We start from the raw sequence: 21,367 nt of genomic DNA, 5'->3' as shown, positions 1-21,367 counted from the left end.
AACTTTTTGTGGAGCTGATAGATCAATCCATATAAATAAATAAAATCCTATATTCTCGTAATCTAAGGAACAACCAATAACTAAGCACAGTTGGTTGTGTTCTCAGTCTGTTGATAATTCTAAGAACTTATGAGTGAAAATAACAAAGAACGTATAAGAATATATCATTTGCTGGTCGGGGTAACGAAACGCGTCACCGAACATGCTCGTCCTTTCAGCTTTAGGAGCGTGATAATGTACCTATCAGTCCCACTTTTAGTTGCTAAAGAGTTGACTAGCTGCCTTCTCTCTTGTCTATCACTTCAAAGCTTAAGACAGCTGGCGTAAATAGCCCTCAAATAGCTTTGTGTGAAAATGGAACAAATAAATTCATAAATGTGTGATGTGAAAGATGTCTAAAATGTGATGGAATCAAAACAGTTTGCTGTAAAGAATTTTTTCTAATACCATATAGTTTAAACTGAAGGAGAAGGCTAATCTGGAATATCAGCGAAGCCAGTGTTTATGTACTGAAGTAAAAAAAAAGTAGAGTTGGTGTGAACTGAAATATTTGTGGTTAGCATTTTATAAGAAGTGCCTATCAGCTTTACTCCTGCAGAATTTCGTTATCAATGTCTTGAGTGGACGTTGTATGAAAAAACACCAGTCTCGTACAATTAATTAGCTGACTACTATTGACAAGAAATATAAATCGCTAATGTATGTTTATAAATTTGTGTATATAAATATCAGCAAAAAGCTCGTTAATATTTTTCATTTTCAATAGTCACTATACAGTACGTCAAAAACAGAAAATATTAGGCTTGCTATCGATATTGAAGAAAAGCCGGTTTAACCACATACATGGGAACATTTTCAATGCTTGACAACCACAAAGTGAACAATTCTATTTGTACGTTATTCCAATAAAGGAAAGAACATGCAAATAAAATATTATGCCATTGTACCTCACTTGTTTATCCCAGTCTTTCTCCATAATTTAAAATTTCATATTTCAGTTTTCGAAATAAAGAAAGCACAGAATTTTCACTTAATGTTTTGAGTTTTTTTGGTTTTTTTTTGCTCTTAAAATCACTGATTGAAATATTTCATAGACAGACAGGAGCTTTACGTTTTAATATATATTTCCAGTGGTAGCATTTGTGAGAAGTAAACGTAGAATTTTGACGGAAGTAAATAATACGTTTAAATATAAGAAAGTTAAATTTCTTTGCTACTCGAAACTTACTGGGGCTCATTCCTTTCATTTTCTTCATGTACAATCATTAAGTTGACCATAAATTACTGAATAAATTGAATTGATGTGGTATCTTTTCGCTATACTTCTTGCGCACAACATTTATGTGAGGCAACATTAAATTCAAATTATATTCAGAAGTTAACAACATAAGTTAAGTATTGCATCACAAGTCAACTGCTCACGTGATTTATATACAAAAAATCATACAGCGCACACTCTTGTCTAAACAGTTCATGTCTATTATTTAACAAGCTTACCTTTCTAAAACGCGTGCACCCTAGTGGCACAGCGGCATGTCTGCGGACTTACAACGCTAGGATCCGGGTTTCGATACCCGTGGTGGACAGACCACAGATAGCCTATTGTGCAGCTTTGTGCTTAACTTCAAACAAACTAAAACGCGTACAAACTCTGGTGTTTAGTTTGAAAGTTAAAAACGTTACGTCATCATTTTAATCTGCCCTTCCAAAGCTTAAAGGTATCAAAAAAAGCCAGTATGTGTTGTTCAGTGTAAAACGTTTTTGTTTGGCTTGTTGTTGTAATTTTGTTGCTGTTTTCGAAGTAAGTGGTGGATGTGTGCTTAATATTTTAAAATACTGATTGTCTTGAATATAGTTAAAATTCACAAAAATAGTGGGTAATGTAGGGTTTTAAAAAAAAGGGGGACTTTTGATGTGCACTTCAGTAAATAAGATATAATGCATTTCGTGAAATATTCTTTCAACTTCTGTTTTTAACCATCAGATGAATTTTTTAAGTATAATTCGTAGAAACCTGTAACTAAAGAGATACTGTAAATAGTTATTATTGAATACTTGGAATGCTTACTGTTATTTTGTCTCTGGTATTGTTGTTGTTATGTCTCTGTTTTCAAGAAACAAAAAAAAACTAATCAAATTAAATGGAAGTCACATTTTGTTTATAAATTTGCCATCATAATGAAACGCAAGTTATCTCTGTAAGTAACTGAATACTGTTACTATAGTACATAACCCTCCACGTGGGCCATTTGTCACATATGTCTGTTACTACCAAAAAACATACATTATACCGTTCTCATTCCGTAGCTTGCACCTAATTTTGTTTGTACACTGTCCCACTAGTTGCTTTTAATCTAGACTGTTGAAATAATATATCGACTAAACAGGCCGAATTTAGTAAGTTTAATAATCAGGCTATTTGATAGTCGTAAATGTCGTGTGCAATAATGGGAAATATAGTACTTCCATTAGTTGTACAATAATTAATTCCAGTAAAACTTATATATATATATAAAAGTCCAAAGTTTAAATTAAAAATACATTACCATGCACCACAAAGAATAAACTTTTCGATTACAAAGAAGAGGAATAGGTAACAACTGAAGATCCTAAAAAGTGGTGAAGATTCAGGGAAACGTTTCCATTGTAAATTATCGATTCTTAGCTTTTCTATCTTGAGATTGGATCTCTAATCACTTCTCTCCAACCATTCATCGTTCTCAAGGGCAAAGGTAAATCTAGAATAGACCTTTTGAATAATACGTAATGAAACAGAGAACAGATAGAGTCATGGCATGAATTGGGTTAGCCATCCGATTATGGTGCCTTCATAGATTTCCAACCACCTGAAGGTTATTTCAGAAAAAGGACATTAATTTAGAATTTTGCGTGAAGTGGAGTTATCTGTGCCTTTCTAGTATGGATCTGTATTGAAAATAATCTAGAGTGAACTGCCAATTCATACTCAAGTCGAATGTGATGCGATGAATATTTTTATTGCAACTACACATAACGAACAAAGACTTGTATGAGAACTTTAAAATGTTATGTCAAATAAAAGAACAAAAGTTATACAATTACCAATTGTGTGAAACAAGCAAAAATCGGTTTATTATTCAAAATAAGAACATTTTGTTTGGTTTTAAATCTTAATAATTTGAATATTAAATATTTTATCTAAATATCTCTAAATTTGAAAGAAAATGTATATTTCATAAGGATGGTTTTTAAACGACAAATTTTGTTTTTGGCAAAACTCAAGATATTTTTTGTAATTAAAACAAGTGCATTCCATCTCATTTGAAAACATTTTCAGAAATTATTTGATTAGTAGTTTGTTTTTCCCGTTGAGACTTTTTTTATTTTTTTATATTTACTTATGCTTGAGCAAGATTTCTATAAACACACTAGGGATTTTTAATGGTGTTTACTGAAGAGTAATGAAATATTTCGTTCAGTGAACATGAGTCAGAATAAAAACTCCTTGTCTTAAATTTAGGCCTCATTCTTTAGGTAGAACTGAACTTGTTACTTTGTCGGGTGGGTATTTATTTGTTTTGTTTTTCGTTTTAGTTTTGCTTCTTCCATTTAAGCAATATCTTCCTTAGCAGGTGTTTTGTATTGCCTAGATACTTTTTTCTGCGTATGTTAATCATGAAGTTAGTAGACTTTTCACCGCTAGTTCTAATATTACGAAATTGCATTTGATCTATCTAATAAAATATTCAAAATTTCAGAATTTTCATCACGAATAACTTTAAAATTTAAATTATTGGCATAGAAGTATATTATTTATTTGTTTTTTGTTAAACACAAAGCTACACAATATACTATCTATGCTGTGTCACCATGGGTATTTATACCGGTTTTTAGCGTCATAAACTTTCAGACTCTACCGCTGAGCCACAGGGAGGCATAGAAATTTACATACTCATACTTGGATAAAGATATGGGATCTTTCTTTAAGCATCCTTTGAGAACGATACGGAATCTTATCCATACTTATCGAATAATACGGGATTTTTATATACCCATACTTGTAGAATGATACTGGATCTTTATATACCGTACTTTGAGAATGATAAACGATCTTTTTATACTTGTACTTAAAAAATAATACGGGATTTTTATATACCCATACTTGTAGAATGATACTGGATCTGTGTATACTCATACTAGAGAAATGATATTGGATCTTTATGTATCCATTCTTGGAGAATAATACCGGATCTTTATGTATCCATACCTGGAGAATAATACCGGATCTTTATGTATCCATACCTGAAGAATAATACCGGATTATTATTCTCCAAGTATGGATACATAAAGCCGGATCTTTATGTATCCATACTTGGAGAATAATACCGGATCTTTATGACTGTTTGGGGTTATCTATATCAATAACGTCAATATATGTGTGTATGTATCTGTTCCTTATACGTTTCCACATTTCTTTATCAATCAGCAGCAAATTTGACACAGTGATATAGGATGATTTGAGGAAGGTCATATGTTGGGGGATTGATCCCCCATCTAATTTCAGAAAAACTTCCAATGTTGTATATCCCTCAGCATTAGAATGAATTATGTAACCACTGATGTTAGAATTATTGAATACAGTATGTCTTTCTTTTCAGGCGTTATAATTGTTAGAATTCTTGAAAACAGTATGTATTTCTTTTCAGGCGTTATAATTGTTAGAATTTTTGAAAACAGTATGTCTTTCGTTTCAGTATTGGTACATTTATATATTTTTATTACACTTTAAATGTATATAACTAAGAAAAAACAGAAGCACAATTTCCATACAAATTCGTTTGCTACAAAAGAGTTTTTATTTCGCCTGTCCAACGGATGGGTACTCCAGCTAGTACTATATACTATTGTAAATATATAGATTTTTATCCTAACTTCTGGTGTTATACATATATTACTGTAAATAGATATACATTCGTACTTACAGATTAGTACGTGAGGTAACTGGGGTGGATGTCAACATGCGCGTGGGGATCCATACAGGCCGTGTTCATTGTGGAGTTTTGGGACTCCGAAAGTGGCAGTTTGATGTTTGGTCTAATGACGTCAGCTTGGCCAATTACATGGAAGCAGGAGGAGTTCCTGGGTAAGGATCATCAAATATAAGGGTAACAGAAAGGTATTTACGATAAATCGTAAAAAAGCAAAAGTATTACTTTCGAGATCCTTTTCCTCTAAATAAACGTAACAGGAAATGTTTGAGTAAATCTTATCTGCTTCAAAGTAGTAAAAAGTTTGTATTTTTTGTTATACTTACCAAGCCATAAATAACAAGAGGGTTTCTAGGATAATCATTGTATAAATAACAATAGAGGGAATGTTTATAAATCAATTCTTATGTACATAAAAGTAGCAATGGGGTTTGAGGGTAAATATTATTCAATATATAATAGTAGCAATCCCTGTGGAGTAATTCTCATCTAATTAAAAGTAATATAAGATTTTTCAGGTGTTAATTAAACTCCTAAGAGGGCTACTGAGGTATTTAATAAAGGAAAAGTTTCTTTAGTGTAAATATGAGGTGAATAAAACAAAGATCTTTTTGGTACACAATTTATCTTTGTAGCAGGAGTGTCTTTAGGACAGTTTATCTTAGTAGCTCCTGTGTCTCTAGGACAGTTTATCTTAGTAGCAGGAGTGTCTCTAGGACAGTTTATCTTAGTAGCAGGTGTGTCCTAGAACAGTTTATCTTTGTAGCAGGAGTGTCTCTAGGACAGTTTATCTTTGTAACAGGAGTGTCTCTAGGACAGTTTATCTTAGTAGCAGGCAAGTCTCCAGGACAGTTTATCTTAGTAGCTCCTGTGTCTCTAAGACTGTTTATCTTAGTAGCAGGAGTGTCTCTAGGACAGTTTATCTTAGTAGCAGGAGTGTCTCTAGGACAGTTTATCTTAGTAGCAGGTGTGTCTCTAGGTCAGTTTATCTTAGTAGCAGGTGTGTCTCTAGAACAGTTTATCTTAGTAGCAGGGATGTTTTCTAGGACAGTTTATCTTTGTAGCAGGATTGTCTCTAGGACAGTTTATTTTTGTAGCAGGAGTGTCTCTAGGACAGTTTATCTTTGTAGCAGGTTTGTCTCTAGGACAGTTTATCTTTGTAGCAGGAGTGTCTCTAGGACAGTTTATCTTAGTAGCAGGGATGTTTTCTAGAATAAAATTCATCAGAGTTAATATCGGGAGGAGTTATTTTGTTAAATATCTTGTTAACAAGATCAAGACTATGTATTAGTATACGAAAATCATAAGATTCTGTAGAAAGTATCACCGGCTATCTCAAATAAATTAACGATGTTCATGATAATGATTTATCTATATAATCTTAAGGACAACGATTTTCCAAAGGTAATATATGGTTAACTTCTTATCGGAAAAAATAAATCAAAACATGATAACATGTTAAGTTTTGTCTCTGAAAATAAAATATACTCCATAATAAAAGTTTAAAATAACGGTTTTAAATTTGTTTGTTTCTAATTAAGCACAAAGCTACACAATGGGCTATCTGTGCTCTGCCCACCACGAGTATCGAAACCCGGATTCTAGCATTGTAAGTCCGCGGACATACCGCTGTGCCACTGAGGGGCAACGGTTTTAGAAATAAAGATTCAGGGTATTGCTTGATAAATAGTGTATCGTATATCATGTAAAAAGACGTTTATATATTTGTGAACTGAAAAAGTTAAAAACATTTAAAAACGACTCTTTTGGTTACTAACCGACTCACTCCTAACAATAATGGGTTCCAAAAAGCGAATGTACTATTTTTTTAATTTTTAGAAAAAAAGGGGTATAAGAAGATCATTGTAAGTCCATTTTAACCATGGGATCAAGTTAACAGAAAATGTCTACTAGGGAAATGGTATAAGAAGATCATTATAAAGTCACTTAGCTACGGAACCAAGTTAATAGAAAAATGCCTGTTTTATCCTTTAGCTAGATTTCTTCCAGATAATCTGATCTTTTACCACTAGAAGGTAAAAAAAGTTACTCATTTCATTCAAATCACAACTGATCATGTTGTTGTGGCTTTGAAAGTAATAATAATAAGTTGTGATACGAATATCCTTCTTAACCTATCCTATCCGGATCTTCATGTAGTAGCGTCAAAATGAAGAAGAACTACATATGTATTTATCTTACATTCCTGCTGATTACGTGTCAAAGTTTAAATAATGACATTAAAAAAAGTGGGTTCATTACTTTAATCACACAGTGATAATTACATATTGTGCCCCGGTGGGACAGCAGTAAGTCTTCGAATTTACAACGCTAAAATCAGGGGTTCGATTCTTTCGGTGGACACGGCAGATAGCCCGATGTGGCTTTGCTATAACTAAACACACATACACACATCACGTATTGACGAAAAAATACTTTAGTATAAAAAATCCCTTATTCTCACAGCCTGATCGAAGTTCAAGCTTCTTCTTAGTCACACTTGAGCTAACTTTACCGAAGTTCCCACGTAATCAGCATGGTTCTTGGCTTTAGAGGCCTATCGACATTATTCGGGAGTCCTGGGTTAACTAACTAATGTCATGACAACGTAGTTGGTTTAAGTATCTGCGCAGTAAGTAAATTCATGGATTTGATTCCCACTTGTCAGTTTTTAATTCCTTCAGCAAGGGTCAGTTAGCCTCCGGACCATTGATTCTAGAGAGTAAGTTAACTAATAACGCTTAGCATCGCGACCATAGTCAAGTTATCAGATAAGAGCTCGCGTTGCTACGCTCCTTTGTCATTTGGTTGTCAAGCATTTTCTCTCTACTTGTTCCGCTGGGAAATATAGCTTGGTATAAAATGTGTTTTGACTTTCTAGAACTAGCAAAAAAGTTAGAAAGCTCTACATAAAAAGTCAAGTGGATGTTAATATATGCTATACATATATATCTTAGATATTTTTGTAAAGTGTAAGATATATAGTTGTCGGGTTTGTATCATCCAGCGTTAAATCGTTCTCTTACCTAATATTTGTCTTATAACACGTGTCGTTCTTTAGCCTCATTCACATCACCAAGGAAACGATGAAATGCTTGAATGGGGAATATCAGCTGGAGCCAGGAAATGGGGGTGAGCGGCATGTATACCTTAGAGATCATAACATCGAGACTTATCTCATTGTTCCTGACGACAAGACCAGGGTAAACCAAGTAAGATCTCGACAAAGCATTGTCAACCTGAACACCGTTTCCAAGGAGATGAGGATGATGGGTCACATGGATAATAATATGGGCTTGGAAACGAGGTAAAGTTTAAGTGCACGAATTATACAATGTTACATATTTGCAGATGCAGTACTGGGGAAATCATGTGAAATAGAAATGTTCCTTTTCTGGCTAAATATTTTAGTTTCATGATTAGTTTCATACTGCTTATTCAGTAAAGTGAATGTTATTGTTTGATCATGTAAAAATATCTTCCTTTTAACAGAGCAACTACGATCACCTATTGTGTTTTAAAAAGCAGTAATGAACTTGACCGTGGAATATATAAAAAAAAAATATATTATTAAACACTACATCAGGAGAGACTTCGCGCAGCGCCTCCACTGTATTGATGTTCTCATAGTGAATAACGTCTGCCATTCATGTTATCAAAGATGCAGGTAGAAAGTTGCTCTTCAGCGATTATCATGAACCACAATAATGGTTCATAATAGGTTCATAAAAATTCTAACAGAACATAGGGGCAAAAACCATCTTAAAAAGCAAACTTGTTCTTAAAACAACACTCAAGACCTTCTATCTCAATGGCTAAGGCTGAAAAAATATTAATAATAGCAAAAAAGTTGATTTTCCAGTTGTTATACAAAATTCAAAATACATCCATTTGTTCTTCAAATTATTATTATTATTTATATTATTCTTGTTTCACAAGCCTTCAGAAAAAACGACTATGAATATTTTATTCCAACGTGGGCAAATCTAAAACTAAAAAATCTTCTAAATAGGTCATAGGACTGACTATTTTATGTTGATTCTTGAAAGAGAAGGGGAAATACTATCAGCAAAAACAGCTAGGTATACTGCACCAAAATTTATGCACAGCTACTAAACAAACTCCTGCGAAGGTTGTAAGGCTATTTATAAGTTTATTCTTGAAAGTCGAGATTTCCACTCTCCAAAATTTTCTAAGTTCTTCTTCGTTACCAACATAAGCTCTTCGAAGCCATTTAAGCATTGCAGAAATGTAGAAGCTATTTAAGCCCCGTTATACTAGTTGGAAACACTTCGGTTTATTATAGTAAACAATGTGTACATTTAGAACAGTGTCTCCAGCCTTATTATTATTGATTATAGTTTTACAAGCGCTACAGAAAAAAACGGCTACAAATATTTTACTGAAACCTAGACAGTAGTAATGAATGCAGTATTGAGTATGTCATAAGGTAGTTTTAAAATTAATTCAAGCGCCTCCTTTTTTTCGCCATGAAGAATTTCTCTCAGTCTTTCACTTTCCGCCATTGAAAAAATCAGGTGTTTTACTAATGCACGTTAATTGGAAAATAATTGTTCAATTTATAGTGCATTAGTTGGAAACCGCCATGTTAAGGATTCATCATTTCTTGTGTCCACTGTTCTTCATTGTTTCTCAAGTTTGCAGTTGCACTTTGTCTCTACGTGATTTTCTGCCACTATTTCAGTGAGTTTACTAACAGTAGATGATTACCATAGTAGATTTCTCTACTTTTGTCAGTGATGATTTATTCTACCGATTTTCGTACTTCGCTGAAATGTGAGCGTGTATTATATTATTATTATTACTTATATTTTTGTTTCACAAGCCCACAGCAAATAGGCTAAGTATATTACACCAAAACCTAGACAGATGTACTATATGAAACGCTGCGATTGTTCATGACCTATTTAAAAGGTTGATTACTTTCGTTGAAAGTTGATTTACGTGGCTATAAATACATAATATATGTGATGTTGTTGTGAATGGTTACCTTTGTGTTCGACGCTTGTTAAACGCGTGTTTAAACGAAACCTTAGGCACAAAACCACCTGGCTAAGTAAATAATGGTTGAGTGGAAAATAAGCCAATGTAGCAGTAAACTGTTGAAAAACATATAACATTCAACTGAATGCATATGCACATATGTAGCTTAAAATTCATTCTCTATAAAAGGACATAAAAACTTAAGAAACAAGATAATTACACATTTTTAATTTAAAAAGGGGGAATATGGAACGTCAAAAAAAAGTATAGAAACAAGTTGAATCGAAAAGCAAATACTATGTTTTCAAGCCTACAACTAGGGACTCCAAAAAAGTAAACAAACTAGGCTGGAAATAGTGTCTACATTATTTACTGCCTAGTTTGTTTATTTTTTAAGAGTCCCTAATTGTAGGCTTGAAAATATGGTCTTGCATTTTGATTCAACTTGTTTCTTTACTTTTTTTGACGTTCCATATTCCCCTTTTTAAACTAACACTTTTTTAATTATCTTGTGTCCAAATAATTGTGGGTTTTTATTATGGAAATATATAAGCGAATGTGACCAAATTTACTACATATTAATTAAAATGTTATCTGTGTGATTGTAAAATTATAAAAAATGTCCTTAAAGCTCAAGTGGTCTTGAAAAGTGGTCTTTGCTTCATTAAAAACCAAATTATGAGTCTTGATGAGGAAGAGGCCATTCTTCGAAAGTGTTCATACATTTATTTTTTTGAAATGTGCGAATGAGTCTGTGCATTGATATAGGCAGCAGAGTTTGCCTTATTGATTTTACAATGATATTTCTGCATTTTTTCTCGGAAATAATTTTGGGCTGATTTACTAATAATTTAACAGATGAACAGAAACGATTCGACCATATTGTTAAGTATTTTTTACCGACGAAGATCATCCGTTTACTTAAAAAAGTGTAACACCTTTTATAACACATGCCAGATTATATTTATATATGATATACGTAATTGTTTACATTTGAAAATTACACGACAGCGCAGAGGCGAACGGGACTGAGAAAGATTTAACAACTTTTCTACGACGTTATCTTGTGATTCGACCCATTTATCCATATTTATCAGGCACGCGGTAGCATTGTCTTTGTAAGGATGGCTCTGATTATTAATCGAAATGGTATTTTAAGAATCTCCTCGATAGGTCATCAGAACTTTACAATACTATACAGTGTTTCCTTTTATAACAATATCTATGTAATGACTGAGTAACATGTTCTGGGAATGTCTGTAAATATCATAGCATAAAGTTGGAATTTCTTGTTCTTCTTTCTTCTACATCTTTTTTATTACATGATAACTCAAAAACCAAAACAATGGTGTCAACCAAGTTTACTGAGGTAATATAGTTTCAAACGAAATATCCGCTTTTATAGTATTATTAATAACTATTGGTACTTTTTAAAATCGTAATTCTTAAAGTTAGCTTTCTTACAGAAATTTGGTGTTCCTTTAAAAAGCTTAAGTACCGGGTGAAACATGAATTACCAGCCAATAATAAATAAACAGTAAATATAACAGTTGGAATCTCATTGTATTTACAACTTGTTTATAAATACAACCTTCCTATGTCTATTGAATCTCTGCATAACAAATCAAGTAAAGAAAAACTTTTCAAAAAAAAGAAGTAAACATATGGATGGCTAATATCAATCCTTCATAAACAATGAAAACAAGACAGTAGAGATGGTACTTACATCATCACTACATAATAACACAGGCAAGAACTAATATGTAGTAATATATATAACTATTAAATCGCAATTGAGTTTAATTTATCCTATGTTGTTTGTTAACATTCTACTACACTGTGTGCCTGTGCTATCATGCAGGAATGACGCAAATGCCATCCCTACTATCTTGTTTGCATTGTTTTTGAAAGATTAATATTAGCTGTCCCTACATTCACTTCTTTTTTTGAAAAGTTTTTATTTATTTATTACTGTTCAACGTCTTATGTTTTACTTCTTTTGTAAGCGTACACGTTAATTCATCACTTCAAAATCTTTTTTTTTTTCACTTTTAATATTAGTGTAATATTTGATATTAGGCAGACATATTTAAATAATAGCCTTTTAAGTGACGATAAAAAGAAACATGTGTTCATACATCACGAATAATCATTTTAGACGAAAAATCTATCAAGGTTTTTTGGACTACCACGTAAAACAACGAAAATCGTGAAATACAAGACAAAACAAATCTCTTTACCCGAATAAAGCAGCCGAAATGCAATGCTACTGAACTTTTACCCACGTCTTATATATCTAGATTGTATTGTTACTTTCAACAAGAAACACTAGTTGATATAATGCAACATTAAAATAAGCATTTACTTCATGTAGGTGTTAAGATTTATTCTTCGTCAGTAAGGTTTTCACTGAACGTTTCTGCTATGAAACACTTACAGATACCATACAACATTAAAGTAAACAGTGACCTCATACGTTTTGAAATCAGACGGACTCCCTTAGTGGGAAAGGACAAAAGACGTTAAACATTAACCTCAGACGTTTTGGAATCAGACGGACTCCCTTAGTGGGAAAGAACAAAAGACGTTAAACATTAACCTCAGACGTTTTGGAATCAGACGGACTCCCTTAGTGGGAAAGGACAAAAGACGTTAAACATTAACCTCAGACGTTTTGGAATCAGACGGACTCCCTAAGTGGGAAAGGACAAAAGACGTTAAATATTAACCTCAGACGTTTTGGAATCCTAAGGACTTCTTCAGTGAGAAAAAACAATGGTCATTAAGGTAAACACTTACCTTACAAGTTTTGGAACCCAAAGTACCCCTCAGGTAGAAAGGACATTAGAGTACACACTAACCTCACTCATATGTTTTGGAATCCATAGTATTCCCTCAGTAAGAAAAGACAAAATACATTAACGTAAACACTAACTTCATATGCTTTGGAATCCAAAGTACTCCCTCAGTGAGAAAGAACAATGGACATGAAAGACGATATGTACGTTTGTGTATGCCTTACGATAGAAGTATAGATGGATAATCGATATAAGTATGAAATATGTTCAATTTTTATAGCTAAAATTCCTTCACATTCTGTACTCGAAAAGTGACTTGTGTTTATGTTAAAGCTTGTTTCTGCCCACACTTTGACTGTCTACTTAGTTTCCATTGAAAAAGTTCTCCGGGGTATCACTGTCATGTCCAGATCGCACCACTTTTCCCTACAGCTTTCCATAATCCATCTACTGTAGGAGGAAGATGATTTAGGGCGGATTATGAGTTTAGCTTATGAAAAACTGTCTATGGAAAGTAGCGAACTCTTTCATCATTGTATATGGTCTTTTTCCTTTGATACCATTGAACACTCTCAAAGAAAGCTTACAGACACTTTGGTTTTACTGTGCTAACACTAGGAAGAGATCTTTAAGACGTGGCTTACAGTAGTTAGCTGTTTTCTTTGTTGTTGTTGTTTTCTCAGAAACGACCTTTCTACCTCCACCTATACTTTTTATATATGGGATGGTAACTTGTTGTTGTTTTACATTAAATACATGTAACTCTATCATAAAGTTTTAGCTTTAATGGACTAAGTTTACCTGTTTCTACAGTGGGACGACGTTTCAACTTCTATACTAGTCACCTTCTCCAGGTCGACGTCCGCATTGTAATTTTAAAATAACATAAAAATAATTTATCTAAAGTTCAATAACAAGTGCTCAGAATTTTTAACATAAATTATTAATGATGATTGAAGTGCAAGAAAATACTTCAATTTATATAACTGAAAACAAAATTTCACATCAGATTCATGCCAGAAATGGGGAAAAGATTTTATTAATCAAGCCTGTATGTTCAGATAATTCATAGCGTTTAGTTTGTTGCTGCTTTTGAAACAATCAGGCGATAACGTAGTTAATTCATACTTGTTTAATCAGGCGATAAAGTAGTTAATTCATACTTGTTTAATCAGGCGATAAAGTAGTTAATTCATACTTGTTTAATCAGGCGATAACGTAGTTAATTCATACTTGTTTAATCATTTTTAGCAGTTTTTGTTTCTCACAACAGTATCTTACATATCGATACCATTTTAACTTAATTGTTAGTTGTTAAGCACAAATCTACATGATGGATTATCTGCACTGTGCCCAGTGTAGGCATCAAATTCCGAATTTTAGCGATAAATCCTCAAGCTTAATGCTGAGCCACCAGATGGCGTCTTAAATTCTAAAAAGGTAAAATAAAACATGCATGTTATGGTTGTATATAATTCAAGTACTGAATACAGAAGCACCGAAACGAAACGCTATATGTATATAAAAAGAATGTGTGCCAGTCTAAATTGCCTAAATACGTGGATACAGTAGTTTAAGCTTAGTTGTAGATTCAATAATCAAAACTGCCAATTTTATTACGAAAAAGTTTCAACCTTCACATTTATATAAATTGTGAAAGTTAACCCTAAATTTTAACATCCTGTTTAAGAATAAAATACATACCTTCAAAGGCTTCACATAAAATGCCTTCCATAATATAAATATATTGACTTTATGTACTTTTAAATTTTAAAGATTGCTACAGCATTTAATATTATCTTAATTTTAATTTTTAAAGTTGTCGCTTGTTTATGAACAGAAGAACTAAAGATTATAAAGACCCCCAAGAGGAAGTGAACGATTACCTAGCTCGTGCTATTGACGCTCGCAGTATTGACCAACTGCGGTCCGAGCATTGCAGAAGATTCTTACTGAGATTTCGCAAGCCAGAAGTGGAAGAAAAGGTGCAAAAAACATTACATATATATATTATTTTCGTGTATTTATATATGTATATTTTATATATTAATTGCAAGAAGTGAGACGCAAAAGTGAAGAACGTCATGTTAGGACTCCCTTTATGCACATCATGAAGTACTGATTATGTTTTGTTGATTTTGACTACATTTATTTGTTTACTTCACTTTTCTAGTTTCACAGCTTCGGATTAACACAGTCATCGATCTGTGGTCGGTTTCTGTCAACCTCTCTGTTTCTAGTTTATTTTTGGGTAAGATTACCACACTTCGTTAGAAAACCTGAGCTAAGTCAGTGGTAGTCTGAGTCGTTAACTATATTTGCTAGTGAGTTTACCCTTTACTCACTCAACTGGTAGAATACTCGCCTGGTGTACAAGAGGTTTCGAGTTCAAATCCTGCTCACGTGAGATAAAACAATTGTTGCTCGAAACTGAAGAAGCTGACCAGTCCTCATTTAAAACAGTGGTTAAATATTTAGAGGAAGTAAAAACATTAAAACGTCATTCACAGGAATGAAATATACTATTTTAAATGGAATAAAATTAATTAACAACTTTTCGCTTGGGCCAGTGAAAGAAACCTGCCATCTTAGACAGAACACATTTTGCTTCAGCCAAACCCATGGTTACTGATAATAGGCAATGTTTCCCAGGTGGGACAAAACATAACATTCGCCAAGACACGTGTTTGCACTTAACATGAAAATCTACATATATTTCAAACAGAGATGTCCTGTTAAGTTTAGAGTACAGACGAATAAATTGATAGAGAATCCCACCCGTTCTCGGTTTTTTCCGTATAGTGGGGCATCAGGAAATGAAAAACATTAAAACACCAATAACTGCTTTTTTTTTTCTACTGTACGAAACAAATGGGATACCAAATATAAGTGCCTCTTAGAATTTCTTTTTTCAGTTGTGGAACTTCTTATGGTATTTAACACAATATATGGTATATGATGCTCCGAATAATTCACCCAACACGCTTCGGTGTATAACAACAAAATACGTATTTGAATTAATAAAATTTATTGCAGTTTGTAGCTGTTCTAAATTTACACAACTGGCCGAAGACTTGCTATTGTAAACTGCTATAACAAATTGAACTTGTTCTGGCTTTCTCAATTTAAAACTCATGTCAGAAACAAAGTTGTATTTTTTCACCACAAAGATTGCCTACCAATTTCACGAGACTTGTGGCTTGCACAACTTTACAGGTGTGAAGATCATAGAGCCTCATATGTTGAAAAGACCAAACACCTTCTAAAAGTAAGAGCCTATGACATGTGGGTGTTTCCATATAAACACAAAATCTGTAAAGTAACTCTCGTCAATACGTCGGTATAATGAAGAAACGGATCAGCAACCAAGTTTTCCAGTTTTACCATCCTCAATAAAGCTAATGGTGATCTAGAACTACTGATATAACAAACATTAAACAATATTCCGTTACACTCAACAATACTAGTCTGCCTTTAAGCTCTACATTTTTTAATTTTCAATTAACGTATTACAAATACTCTACATTTGAGAATCATTATTATATTGTTTAAGTTGTTTATCATTTTCCCATATCATTTTCTGTACCTTAATTTTACCCGCCGTCGTCTGTACTTATTCCTTGAAATTATTGCAATTTATAACTATCCTTAGAGAAATGTGTTTATACTTCTAGTTGTAGATATTAGAGATAGTTTTTTTTATTCCGAAACGTCTTATTTTCTGCTGTTTGTCGTAAATGTCATTCTCCTTTTCATCGGCAAACATTTCATTTTGTTTTTAACCTTGCTTTGATTATTACTTTTTTTTACTTAATTAATGTCGTTTCCAGCCGTCTCTTTTCAAGAAAAACTTTTGTTCAATGATTGTATCGATAAATGTTTAAAAGGCTCGTATTTCTGTATGAAAATTACTTATCTGTACAAATATGTTATTGTTTTTCAGTATATGCGCGAAGAAGACAAGATGCTTGAGACGTATTTTTTGTCTAGCGGACTCCTTCTACTTTTCATAGCCGTAATTCAACTTCTTATATTTCCAATGTAAGTGATAAGGTTTTGAGTTTAAACCACAATACATTGCCTGACGTATTAAAACATCAGGCGTTTTCCCCTTGCAATTTCATTCCTTTTTAAAAGGAAAGTTACTTTTTTATCCATTTTGAGGATAATACAATTTGAAAGTCTATTTTGAAAACCGCTTGTTTCTCATAATAAAAAAATAACTATTAAAAGTCAAAAGTTGATTCTTATTAGATACAATATCGTAGATAACGCATTTTAAAGTATATTTTAGTTTATAAAATGAAATCACAAATCATTCCATGCATTTTATAAAAGTGTTTTCAAACAAGTATGTTCCAAGCTAAGTCTCTTTTGTAAGAACGTTTTTATTAATGGTGATATCTGTTAGGGACTGCAAACAGAAACAAAAGTTACTGACGTATAACTTAAAATATAGACGTCGTTAGATATACACGATTGCTTCCGGTTAAGTATAACGCGAATGTTAAATTTAGTTATTTTTAAAAGTGATAGTTTATCGCAAGTTTGTTTACATCATTGTTTACTAATCATAGGTTGTGTAGTTCAGTTGTTGTGAACTGGCGATTGTTGTGTTATAGCATTATGTTACAGAACCTTCTAAGTTTTTCTAATTGTTTTAATTCAGTATTATTGTATCATAATATCTCATAAGGTGTGGAACTTTCTAGGCCTCTGTCGGGCTATAAACACTTGTCCAAAATGTAGTCAGAGTTAGTTATAGAGAGATAGAGAGATTCAGATTGCGTAATTGTGAGTTTAGCCATAAAGAGCATATAGTAGCGATTTCTAAAGTGAAAGTATCATCGATTGTGTTGTTCTAACAGAGTATAGAAGAAATAATCTGTCTTGTCAGTTACGTCCTAAAGTAACTGAACCAGTTTGTGTGGACTTTGGTGAAAAAGAGACAATTATTTAAAGCTCTGGATACAACTGTGATAACCAGCAGTTCTAGTAGCGAGTTTTTAAGTGAAATTTTCACTGATTATATTATAATAACATAGTGAAGAAGAGTGATTTGTCTTGTCAAATTGTGTTTTAAAGTAACTGAACCAGTCTATGTGGACTTAGATGAAAAAGAGACAATTACCTATAACTCTGGATACAACTGCGATAACCAACATTAAAACGAACATTTGTATATACGTTTTACTTGTTTTAATATATTATTTTAAAACAAGTGGATTGAGTGCTGTTTGTTTATTGTTGAAATTTATCGCCACAAGTACAGACACCTATTGTAAAGAATCTGGCCCATACATACATAGAAAACCTGACAGACATTTATGAAAACTGTTTTGATATTTACTTGTATACAAAGATAAATGCCTAAGAAAATGCTTTGGATGAGCTACATAAAGCTATTTGCGGTAGTGAATACCTTGCTATTTAGCCCTTCGGTGGCATAGTGGTAAGATTGGAGGTTTATAATGCTACAATTTGTGGTTCACTCCCTGCAAATGAGCACAAAGCAGATAAACCATTGTGCAGCTTGGCGCTTAAACAAATCTTTTTATTTTAGTTTGTTTTTTATATAAAGAATCTAAAGTACTGTATAAGAATTATAAGAATAAAAGTTACAGAAAACGTGCTGTCTGCAGCGTTAGTTCACATTCAAGCATTTCAAGGACTTCGGATTTCATCCACTTCCTTTAAAAGCTACAATAGTTTTTAAACCTCATTTATTTGTGAGAGTAGAAATTAGGTGTAAAATTTTAATTTGGATTTTTAAGAGAGATAGAAGTAGTCTATTTCAATTTATTTGCATAACATGAGGATGGGTGATAACATTAATATTACTAGACTTGTCTACCCAGAACGTCTATGTTGATAATAGACGTTTCTGCGCACCCTAATTTAAAATGTATACAAAAGTTTGAAAATTGAAAACCTAAATCTTATATATATATTTTTTAACAGCTACTGGTTAAGGCCATTTCTTCAAGTTCTTGGGGGTGTTTGTATTATTGGAGTTCTCATCCTGGTTAAGATTTCAAAGCAGGTAAGTGTTTGTACTATCTATTTTTAGTTTATTTCATAAAGTTTGCTGAACAAGAAAGCTTAAGCATATATGCCGTTAATCTCTATTTATTCGTTTACTTTCTCCAATACAATCGTAATCACAGTACCTTAATGAGAGTCTGTTTCGTGGTAAATACAGAGGAATGAGTACGTTATATTAAAACGATTCTAAATATGCAAATCAGCATGTCAAGTGACAACTACACCCGATATAAAGTCATGGTGAAAGGCAAGTATCAGAACTACATTTTGAAATTGTTTGTCGTTAATCAAGTAGTGTGATGCCACAGAAAATTGGTTCGCTTGGGGAAAGTACGCCAACCGGTTTATTTTTTTTTCTCTCTTTTACGTAAAATATTGATATATATATATACTCAGATTGTAAAGAAGTCTTCTAGATTGGGGATTTAAAAGTTTCAAGAAAGTGCTATTCACTGTACTTAATGACATTGGAAAAATAAATATGGATCAATTTGGGGTACAAGGACCATCGAGATAGGGTCCTGCAACAAGTCATACCTCAGCTGTGGTAAGCAAAGTGCAGCGTCTTGTAAGAGATGAGAATCCACAAACACAAAGGCCAGTGGCAACACTACCAAACACAATAAAAAAGGATCTTTGTCTGGAAAATCGATGTATACAGAAGTCACGTATACATAAGTTGCTTTCATGACATATCTGTTGAACTGTCCCACACCACAAGTAGCTGGAAAATGAAACGGATATTAATTGTATTCCATACTAAAACATACTGGTCAAGTCGCCGAATGCAGTACTTATGGATATCTGTGCGATCATAATGTTGAAAAGGAAACTGGAAAACCGTCGTCCTCTTAAACTAGATGGTTTGTAGAAATCTTCAAGGAAGAGTGATGTTATTCAGGCATGACAGCCTTGCGGTGGAAACTACGTTGCAGGGATATTATCAAAATGCATGGTCGTCAGATTGAGCATGACTGTGCGTTGCGACATGGACTGTAACGACGTGGTGAGATTCCAGCATCGCTTTATAATAACGTACTCAACCTCTTTACTCTATTTTCTGATTGGCGAATAATTTCTGAGTGTCTTATTGATAACGTTCCTTGTATCGGAATGAAATATTAGAGGCGTTTTAAGAAAATTCAACGAATTACATCTGTCCTAACACATATGGAAAAAATAAGTGTAAAGTTTTTAGTACTAAATAAAGCGATATCATACGACAGTCACTATGATTCTTTAAATTATTTTTGAAGAACACCAAATCAACGAGTAGTTGCAAGCTGTGAAAATAATAAGAGCTAAATGAAGAGCTCGAATTTTTAGATAGAGTGGGTTAATCGCATTTTATTACAACGCTGTTTCAGGTCCAATGTTGCCCTTCCTCCATTTTTAACATATTATTCAATCTAATGGTTATTTTATGAACTATCACCTGACACCGCAATTTGTATTGTAACACATTTCTGTGACGGACAACGAAATCCATTCATTTTAAATTACACATCTCGACAAATTTTACTCAACTCACAAAACTATAAACAAGTTAATGTCATAAAAGTTTACTGAGGCCGCATCAGGAGACTTAACAGACATATGGTCGAGAGGGATTGATGGGATTCTTTAATCACCTTGTTCGTGAAAGCATACGTTGAGTTTGGGATGTAGCTGGAAGTTTGTGAACTTTTTACCAGATGAGGATGTTTTGTTTGTTTGAGGTTAAGCACAAAGCTACACAATGGGCTATCTGTACTGTGCCCACCATGAATATCAAACCCCGGTTTTTAGCGTTGTAAGTACGCAGGTTTATTGCTAAACCACTGGGGAGGTGGGGGTTGAGGGTATTGCTTCTGTGGAAAACACCGAAGACTCCTTTCTTAGAAACGTTGTGTCCTTTGGCTCTTCATCGTTTAACAACCCCAACATACAAATACCCTATTTTGTATGGAGCTCTGACATAACTTCAGCCATTTGTCTACCATAGCAGGATTATATTATCAAATGGTCGATAATTTTCCATGACCCAAATATATAGGTGCTCAACATGTCGTCACGCTACTGCAATACTTATGGAAATCGTTTGAATAACGTGCGATTAACCTTACGTAAATTATCCTTATTGAAATATTTCATTTTAGTCTATAGCGGGCGATTAAAGTAAACTGTGTGTTTGATGAGATTTTAAGTTTCATATAATTGCTTTAAAGAAATTGTTATATATCTTTATAACATGTGTTAGATAAAGCACCAAACTTTTACATTTAACAACTTGTATGTTATTTTAAAGCTATAATATAGAATTATTTTCAATATAATAGAATACACAAGAAACATTTCAATTCCTTTCGTACTTTATATTTTCAGAATAAACTCAAATTTTATGGTAACACCTTAAAAAACATTCCGCCCCCAACACCACTCCCAGTGACACAGTAGTAACTCTAAAGGCTTATAATGCTAAAAACTGGGTTTCGATACCAGTGGTGAGCACAGCACTGATAATCCATTATGCAGCTTTGCGCTTAGCAACCGTCCAACAAAAAAAAAAAAAAA

At 33.1% G+C, this 21,367-nt stretch overlaps 1 protein-coding gene across 2 annotated transcripts in view; it reads left to right on the top strand.

Annotated features, from left to right (window-relative positions):
- The window catches only part of LOC106478879 (adenylate cyclase type 5-like), a 64,179-nt gene that overhangs the window by 8,989 nt on the left and 33,823 nt on the right, over window positions 1-21,367 (top strand). Inside the window, exons 3-7 of one of the 2 annotated variants that reach the window (XM_022382572.1) lie at window positions 4,964-5,122; window positions 8,029-8,274; window positions 14,610-14,754; window positions 16,713-16,810; window positions 18,731-18,812. In XM_022382572.1, coding sequence (XP_022238280.1) covers window positions 4,964-5,122; window positions 8,029-8,274; window positions 14,610-14,754; window positions 16,713-16,810; window positions 18,731-18,812 — 730 coding nt within the window. Of the gene's footprint in view, window positions 1-4,963; window positions 5,123-8,028; window positions 8,275-14,588; window positions 14,755-16,712; window positions 16,811-18,730; window positions 18,813-21,367 lie in introns of both variants that reach the window. The other variant, XM_022382571.1, reaches the window with a different exon arrangement.

Source organism: Limulus polyphemus, unplaced genomic scaffold (assembly GCF_000517525.1).
Source record: "Limulus polyphemus unplaced genomic scaffold, Limulus_polyphemus-2.1.2 Scaffold258, whole genome shotgun sequence".
Classification (NCBI taxonomy): Eukaryota; Metazoa; Arthropoda; class Merostomata; order Xiphosura; family Limulidae; genus Limulus; species Limulus polyphemus.
The sequence above is the reverse complement of the archived record's forward strand: the minus strand, read 5'-3'. Positions and strand labels throughout refer to the sequence as shown.